Raw genomic sequence first — 9,391 nt, forward strand, 5'->3', positions numbered from 1 at the left:
GCGGTTATAAGTTTTAAGGAATTTGGTTCACTTTCTCTCTTCTTTGTGTCACTGAGCAGTGCTGCAGATAGCAAAAGTTAAGTTTCTTCCCCTTCAAAGCTTGATGATAGTTTGATGGGGTAGGTAGTCCCTTGACCCAGAGGATTTTGTCAATTATAGACCTATATCATATCTTCATTTCTTATTTAAAATTCTTGAGAAAATATTTACTTAAGAAGTGTGCAACCTCTTACACCATCATAACTTTTTGAAGAGTTTCACTCTGGCTTTAGGGCTCATCATATCACTGAAACAGCTCTGTTGAAAGTCACTAATGATATTCTCATGGTCTCAGATTATGGACCGTCTGTACTTGTCCTGTTAGCTCTCAGTGCTGCATATGACACAGTTGATCAAAATATTCTTTTAGAAAGACTTGAATATTTTGTAAAAAATTAATGGAACAGAACTAGACTGGTTTAAATCATATCTATCTGACCAATTTCAGTTTGTTCACATTGATGATCAATCTTCCTCATGCTCCAGGGTTACCTGTGGAGTACCACATTGACTACTAGTACTCTAAGAAAAGAAAGATGAGGTTCAAAGCCATGGAATTAGCTTTAATATTTATAGGTTTTTCAAACAAATACATGAAATAATATTTAGACAAACATAAGTCAAAGAAAATAGAACATAACAAAGCCTTATGTTAGGTTATGTTTTATGAAATTCAAGAGAGATAAAAATCCCCCATATGTCTCTTTCCGGGATCTTTTGACACATTGTTTTTTTTCTAAGCATGCTATAATATTTGAGTTAAGTCACTTTTTATTTGGTTTAAGTGTAAAAAGATTGTCTGTTGTCTCACTGTAATAATCTGTGCCTGCTTATGGATGTTTTTTCTTTACGAATATTGTTTTATCAATGTTTTTTTCCATGGTCCAAAATGTATTTACATGTGACCAGAATCTCTCTTCATCCTGTCATTGTACCAACACATTCTTTTGTTGCTTCAATGACTACAGATATTGTTGCATGGCAGTGTAATCATCAGAAATTCTGACTTTGCTTACTGAAGTCAGGCGAAAAAAATCTCCAAACAAACTCTGTCAAATTGTTTAGATGAACTGAATGTGTGTCAAGTAGGGCATGAGCTATGACAGTACCCCATTTACATTTTTAAATAATTCCACCAACAGGAGAAAAGCGTTTAACTCCATAAATGGTGGAAACTTTTTTCAGATATTTTTCTGAGAATAAACTGTAGCTTTGAAGGGTTGTTTAATGTAATACTACATTACTTAGATGGATCATCTTCAAGGAACTGTATTGAACCAGTTTTGTATTTTACATACTGCTACTGAAATGATGCAGTTCAGTCCTCATCTCTCAGTACATATGAAGAAAAATAATGTTGCCATTTTGTTAGTACCTGTTTCAATTCCTAATTGTTTGGAATGATCCGTCAGCTTCTGTGAGAAATTATATTATCATTTTTGTCTAATGCATTGCCCTTGTGCTGATAATTTATCATGTTTTGCAGTATGAGAAAGCTGTTTAAAATAATTACTGGGTAAAATAGGTAATAATGAATAAAAAACAGCCAGAACTTTTGTTTGGATTGATCTGCACAAATTTAGAAATTTTTCTACAAAACACTATTGTATTGGTATTACATAATATATTCACCAGTTGTGAATGTATCATATATAGACTCAAAACATATCTGTACATCTCATTCTTTTTTTTCATATGACTCAATTGCACAATAACTACTTCAATCTTTGCATATTTCACAATTTCTGCACATGGTTTTATAGAGACCGATTGGGCTGCTTTTCTAAAAAGTCAGGAAGTGTTAAAAGTTAAATTTAAACATGGGGACTAGATTAAAAGAAATACTACACCTGTGCACATTTGTTAGACCTACATACACCCCAAAGCCTTACCACAAGATTTGGAAGGCAGCAGGATTGAGGCCCATGAAGGGGAAGCAGGAAAGGCGGGTGAGGAAGTGGTGATTTGATTCTCTGTACTCCTACGCAGAAGATAAATGTGGGTGGCAAAGAGAAAATGTAACATGTTCTCAATTTGGCAAATTTAACACATATTGTTAGATTTGCCATTGTGTGGGAGTTGAAATGCACATTGTTCCTGATTTTAACACATCTCACATTTGGGAATTTTTTCTCTGTTATTTTTTTAGAGAATAAGTCACCAAAATACTGCTACTATATGAAAAAAAAAATCCCATTACTGTATTTATGTTTGCAGGAAATTGCATTAAATTCCCTCTGCACAACTGTTTCAACACACAAACACAGTAAACTAACATTTTTACATATTTTCACTATGATTACAATATTACTTTTGTATTCATCATAATATACCAAGGTAGAAAGTAGCAACAAGAAAATACATATATATGCAACTTGAGCTGAAAAAATATCTTTACAATATCTTTGATCACAACGTACTAAAACTCCTCATAATCTTTGGTGAGGCAAATGCAGATAAGCTGAAACCATTATTGCCTAAACATAATAAAGTCCACCACCAAAGACTCACAAGTCTTTTTAAGAAACAGGCTCATCAAGAGGAAAACATGTTTTCTTTAACTTGTCAAACTACGTCTTCTCTGTGGTTTGGATCAGGTGTTGCTGCTGCTATTCTCAGCTGTCACTTTGGAGGAGGCAGCGGAAGTGTACAGATAGTCCTTAAACAGGCTCATCACTCTCTTCTTGTATGTCTTTATGGCAAAGAAGTAGATGACTGGATCCAGGCAGCAGTTAACATTCATCAATGAGACCGTAATCTGTAAATTGGGGCATGATAATCAATTACAGAATTTAAAAAAAAGGTTATTAACATGTTACTTCAACAGAAGACACAACTCTTACCTGCAAGGACATCTTAAAGTCTCTTAGTTCTTCACAAGTGGGCTTATGGTTGATCTTTCTGAACATAAAGTGCATTATGTTAAGGTGGTAGGGGCTGAAGCAGAGGACAAAGGTAAGAAGAATGAGGAGAATGATTGTGTTGGCCCTATGGTTTCGGCTTGTTCGGCCAGTCACAGAGTTCTTCTTGGCTGCATCTCTGAGTTTCAGGTTGATCCTTGCGTAGCAGGCCATTATGATCGTGAGAGGGCAGCAGAAAGAGATGAAGCATGCCAGAATTAAAAGGTAAGGGGTGAAGCGGGAACCGTCAAAGTTCAAATACTCCATACAGGTTCGCTTATCTTCTCTCACATGCAGCGTGCTGCGAAATAACAGTGGCGAGACCTCCAGGGAAATTAGGAACCAGACCAGGCAGCAGACCCTGCGTACAACTTTAGCACTACGTAAGCACTGCTGTCGATGAGGATGCACCATGGCAAGATATCTGTCCAAGCTGATGCAGGTCATGAAGCCAATGCCTGTTGAAATGTAGGATTTGCATGTAAATAAAAACAATCACTTACAGAAATTTCTTTTGACAATCGTCAATCAGCCATTCATATGTTTAAATGAGAAGGTTATTGCTGCTGATATAAAGGTGTGTAAAACTTCATATTACCTGCATATGTATTTGTAAAAAACAGAAGTGTGGTGAGTCGGCAGAAGAGATCACCAAAAGGCCAGTCGAACTGACGAATGTAATAAGTAATTCTACCTGGCAGGGCCAGTGTGAACAGTGCGTCAGATAGCGCAAGATTCACCAAATAGATTGACGTGGAGTTAAACTTCTGCTTCCTTTGGCAGATGACACAGAGAACCAGGCAGTTCCCACAAACACTGATGACAAAAACTACTGAGTAGAAAATAGGGTAGATGACTGATGCAGCCCTCTGGTAGACAAACACATCGCAGCTGCTCTCGTTTAGAGGGGCTCCAGTGGAATCCAAAGTAAAGTTTGCTGCAGCCATTTCAGCCTGACATTATAAAATAAATAATCACACAATTAATTATCTTTACAGTGACACAATCACAATCAAAATTATGTATAAGAATAAAATCAATATATAGTACTTACAGAGATCAGGGGACTAGCCAAGTTCATTTAATGCAAGTGGTGATGAGGCTTTGAGTTCAGCTTCTAAATTGAGCAAGTCCTAAAGCAACTGTATAAATGTATGCATGGAGTTTTAAAATCCCACCTCTTCCTCTTGTCATGCCTTTCAAGCTTTGTCTGTTTCCACATAAGATGGTAATTGAGTCTTCCAGGCATAATACCTGCTGTAAGAAAAGTCTAATGTTTGTGTAAAAAAAATATAGATTAACCAAGTTTTGATTTGCTAAACAATTAAGCGCTCTTGATGGAAGAAAGATTTTGAAAATATTGTAATGACTTTAAGGCTTATGATGTTAAACATAGATAAAGTCTTTGTACTCTGTTTAGTTTGAAGATATAGTTAAAAAGTAGCCCTCCATAACTCAGAAAGTACAAAACTGTTTATTTAATCTCTGGAATTAAATGATGATATAAATAATCATTGTATTCAAATGACACCATTTTACAACATGTCATCTTAAAGCATTTCATAGCCAGTGCAATAAAATCTAGGTTTATTGTAAAACTATTTCTACCAAGACCAACAGGGGTTTCTCATAAAAATAATGAGTATCTATAAAAAAAAAAAAATTAACCTGTAACAATAATACCACTGATACTGCTGATCTTACTCTCTATAAATTGAACTGCACAAGAAATTTGATTTAATGTTTTGGTACAAATAAAGCTAGTTCCTATCTTTTGTCCAATGGCTCTGCATAAATGAGAAAACCCAATCATCATGGATTGCGTGGGTTAAGTGCAAAGGCTAGAGAAAGTCTGGTCTTCTCAATTATTTGGTTTACTTCTGCTACACCCTTACCCCTCTTTTGTGCCCATGTGACCTCAAGCTCTATGGAGCTTTGTCATGCACAGTAACACATGCCACTTTTGCACTCCACCACCCAGTTCTGCATGCTGGGACAGTACAAGGGAAGTTTCTTCATTGCTACTCTGTAAACGCACACTTGTACTTTGACCTCTTTAATCATTTCTAAGATCATTGCTGTTCTCATAATACATTAGTTGTTACTGCAAAGTTGAGCGAAGGTCTACCTAATTAATGATCTAGCTTTCAACAAGTCTCCTTATTCCAGGAGATATATGCCATCTATAGTCTTCTTATGACATTAATATTCTCCAGTTATTTTTGATTGTCTTAAACTGATTTAATCTCCAAACAGGATTCTCTCTTAATGTATCCAATAGAAGGTTTTTCTAGGCATGTCCCAACTGGGAGGAGACCCCAAAACATACTTAGAGCACATTGGATGGACTCAATTTTCTTCTGATAAGGAAACACTTTTGGACCCATCTCCACTGACCTAAAAATTGGAGAGAGGAACTGGTTTTAGTTACCGTATTTTCACGACCATAAGGCGCACCGTACTAAAAGGCGCAGTCTCAGTTATGTGTCCCATTTCTGTATTTAACACACACATAAGGCGCACCGGACTATAGGGCGCGTTTTTTATATACAGGTACATGTCCTCTACTACCTTTAAATACCTCTACTGCGTATTTAAAAATACAGCGGGGGCAAAACTGAGTATGACTGTGCTTTATTCATGTATTTATTAAAAAGTATTAATCAAACCTGGCAGCTGGCCGTGAGATAGACACATCGCAGATGACACAGCGCTGTGATTACTCCTAAATTAACTTAAAATCCTGAAACCTGCCGACGGAATATGTTCGCTTTTATGGGTGCCTGCAGTTTAGCCTAAATTATTTAGATGAAAAACACCTGCCATCCACCGCGTGAACCCAGAGGCTACCCAGCCTAGAGGCTGCTGATGAAAGGATTTCTCCTGTCGGCGCACCGCTGGTATGTGGGGGTCTGAGCGCATCCGACAGAAATAGATAATCTGGATGAACTGACTGCAATTATTAAGTTTTCAGGTGGACTTTCTCACTTAAAAACATAATAAAACTACTTAATTCCCACTGATCACAGCATATATAGCTGCAAGATTTAGATTATTTAGATGAAAAAACACCTGCCAGCCGCCGCGGTGAAGAGGAGGAGACCCGCCCAGAGGCTGCTGTTGAATTAAGTTTTCAGGTAGAAAAATAGAGCGGGAGCAAAACTGAGTATGATTGTGCTTTATTCATGTATTTATTACAAAGTATTAATCGAACCCATCAAAGTCATCATCCTCTGTTTCTGAATTAAACAGCTGCGCTAAATCAGACATGCCAATTTCCCCTTCTTCGCTGTCAGCCACTTTCCGTGCAGCGCAGCTCCTCAGAAATAATGCCGGCTTTTGCAAAAGCTTGAACAACAGAAACAGCAGACACGTTAGTCCAAGCATCTACAATCCATCCGCAAACTGTGGCGTAACTTGCCCGGCGCTGCCTTCCACTTATCCTGAAACTGTGGTCTCCATCGGTCATCCATCGCTCCCACGCCGCTCGCAGGCTTACTTTGAACGGCCGCTTCACACTGATGTCGAGCGGTTGAAGCTCCTTTGTCAGACCCCCCGGGATAACGGCGAGCACAGCGTTAATTTGATTCACCTTTTTTTTCACATCGGCTGTGAGATGGGCACGCAGCGATGGTGATGCGTGGAAAAAACCAACTGGTCTCCTCACATAGGCTACACCTCCCTCAGCTACGCTTTCATCATCTCCTCATCCATCCAGCCTTTTCCATTTGCGTTAATATCATATGTCATCAGAGCGCTGTGTCTGTCTCGCTGTCAGCTCCCAGATCAGCCTCTCTGATTGGTTGATGCGGCGCGTCCAGCAGCAAAACTTCAATTTTTCCATCTCGAGCAGCAGCAGCGCGTTGGCAGATGCTTAAACGCTCCTGCTGCTCAAAACGCGCTGCGGGACCTTTTGCTGCACCTATATGCGCGTCAACCATTGACTTTGCATGTAAACTCGCTGCTTCTGCTGCACCTGCTGGGTCCGGTTCACACCGATGTCGAGCGGTTGAACAGCGAGCACAGCGTTAATTTGTTTCCCCATGTTTTTCACATCAGCTGTGAGATGGGCACGCATGGAGTTACATATTAACAGCGATGGTGATGAGTGGAAAAAAAAAACACCTGGTCTCCTTACATTCAGCCACTCTTTCATCATCTCCTCAATGAGGTGGTCTCAAAAGTCGCAGTTACAACACTCATAGGGCGCACCGCACCATAGGGCGCACTGCACATTTTGAGGGGAAAAAAAGACGTTTAAGTGCGCCTTATAGTCGTGAAAATACGGTATTTGGAATGATCTGCTGATGTGCTGCACGGTGGAGCAGTATGCAAAATAAAAATAAGTCCTACATTGTTGCCTTGCAGCAAGAAGATCCCGGGTTTTATTCTCGAATAGGGTCTTTCTGCATGGGTGTGACAGTGAAAGTCAAAAGTACTAGTATCAGGCATCTCACTTTTAAAAAACTGGTATAAACCAGTTGAGAAGTGACATATGCCTGTTGAGAAGTGGCATAAGCCAATTGAAAAATGCCATTTGAAAAATGGCATATGCCACTTCGAAATGGCATATACTTGTTTTACCAGAAGTCCTACATTGGCACTCAATTTTGTAATCTGGTTTTATTAGCATTACATTTTGCATTTAAGAAAAATGAAGGCTCATGTGGTTGTTAATGTGTCTGCATCAGAGAAAACAGAAAACATTCAAACCTTTGCAAATGTTTAAGTTGTGTTTTCTTTGAGAATGTTACTTACTGTTCTAAAAAAGGCAGCATATTATTAGTATTATAGTATGAAGTGGAGCCCGAGTGATCTGCTAAGGATTAGCCTAGCCACAGTCTGTACACTTCTTTGTGTCTGGTTGCAAACAACAGCTGATTACCGTCCCCTGTTGTACATATGTGTGTAGCCTCAGATCAGTGAAAATACATTTTTCATACATTTTGATTAGAAATTAAGAAAAATAATTGTTGTTAGACAGAGCATATCCATTTTATTTAGTTATGTGTACATTTGCAATATGCTCACTGAAGTAATCCAAAGTCCTTTCATGTTTTTTTTAACACAAACACACATTTGCAACCTCATATATGAATATTACTTTTTCATAACTGCCAATTATATTTTCAGTAAAACAAGATTGCGACAGCGACAGTCAGCCCCTATTAAGATCCTTTGGTAAAAATGGCATATGGCATTTAAAAGTGGCACGTGCCACTTTTAAACTGGCATATGCTACTTCTTAACTTACATATGACACTTTTCAAATGGCATATGCTGCCACTTGACTGGCATATGCCACTTTTCCAGTGGCATATACTATATTTCGTGGCATACAATATACAATTCTAGGTGCTGCTGCAGTTTGCATGTTCTTCCTGTGGAAGCGTTGGTTCTCTCCAGGTACTCCGGTTTCCTCCTACAGCCAAAAACATGACTGTTAGGTTTATTGGAATTTCTAAATTGCCCTTAGCTGTGTGTGTATGTATGTATGTTTCTGTGCCCTGCAACAAACTGGTGACCTGTCCAGGTTGTACCCCGCCTGTGGCTCATAGACTTTTAGATATAGGCGCCACTGCGACCCTGATTGATAAGTGGGAGAAGTTGGATAGTGAGGTAAGTTTTTCTTCTTGAATTAGAGATCTCTGACACCAATGTCAGAAACAGCAAGCATTTAGACAAGGCTTCACAGGCTAACCTTTGTTTGAACTTTATTTGGAACCCTGTTTGCATATAGTATTTTGCCTCCTGAAATATGGACTCTATGTTGTTTGAAATCATTTGTTGGGATCTGGAGGTCTGTCCACTTTCTCCACCAGAGGGCATACGAGATCTCCTGGAGCCGGAGCTGATTGCAACCGCCTGTTGCTCATCTGCTCATCGGGTGATCCGTATTTAAGGAGGCAGAGGACTTCTCTCCAGCGCCAGAGTGTTGCCATAAACGGTTAGCAAGCCTGAGTCAACCAGCCTGTCTGAACCTCTGACTCCCCAGATAACCTGAAACTGAACCTGATCTGTTCTCTTTTCTCTGCTTCCTAGATCGAACCTGCCTGAAACCTGAAATCCTGAAGAGTTTCTCTGCCAGTTATCTGCCTGTCCGTTCTCAGAAGAACCCTGGAGAATTATTCATGTCAAAGCCCTGCCTACCGGCTCTCAGAAGATTCTGGAAGGAAACTCAGATCAGTTATCTGCCAACACTCAAATTAAGCTCTGCCTCTGCCTAGCCCTCAGCCTGCCGACAGCCTCTGGACCCTCAAGGTTCCCCCCCTCAGCCGCTCTGCTCAACTCCAGAACAGTGAACCCACTCGTGACCAGACAAGTTCCCCTCTGGATCTGTTCATTTATTGTGTTCAAACACTTCAATAAACTGTTGAACTTTTCTCCTGCCTCTGAGTGTTCTGCATGTGGGTTAGGCACCTTAAGCCAAACATGACATCATTACCAGATTG

General features: G+C 39.4%; 1 protein-coding gene across 1 annotated transcript; it reads right to left on the minus strand.

Annotated features, from left to right (window-relative positions):
• Positions 1-621: 621 nt before the first annotated feature.
• On the minus strand, positions 622-4,086 carry si:ch211-184m13.4 (uncharacterized protein LOC798560 homolog). The gene is made up of 4 exons (XM_038302446.1): positions 3,994-4,086; positions 3,538-3,892; positions 2,883-3,397; positions 622-2,797 (listed from the first exon to the last, which is right to left on the minus strand). Exons 1-4 carry the CDS (start codon positions 4,018-4,020, stop codon positions 2,633-2,635), a joined length of 1,062 nt encoding a protein of 353 aa, XP_038158374.1. The 5' UTR covers positions 4,021-4,086; the 3' UTR covers positions 622-2,632.
• Between the last annotated feature and the right edge of the window lie 5,305 nt (positions 4,087-9,391).

This window comes from Cyprinodon tularosa, unplaced genomic scaffold, assembly GCF_016077235.1.
Source record: "Cyprinodon tularosa strain WSP-4 unplaced genomic scaffold, ASM1607723v1 ctg49, whole genome shotgun sequence".
In the NCBI taxonomy this organism is placed as follows: Eukaryota; Metazoa; Chordata; class Actinopteri; order Cyprinodontiformes; family Cyprinodontidae; genus Cyprinodon; species Cyprinodon tularosa.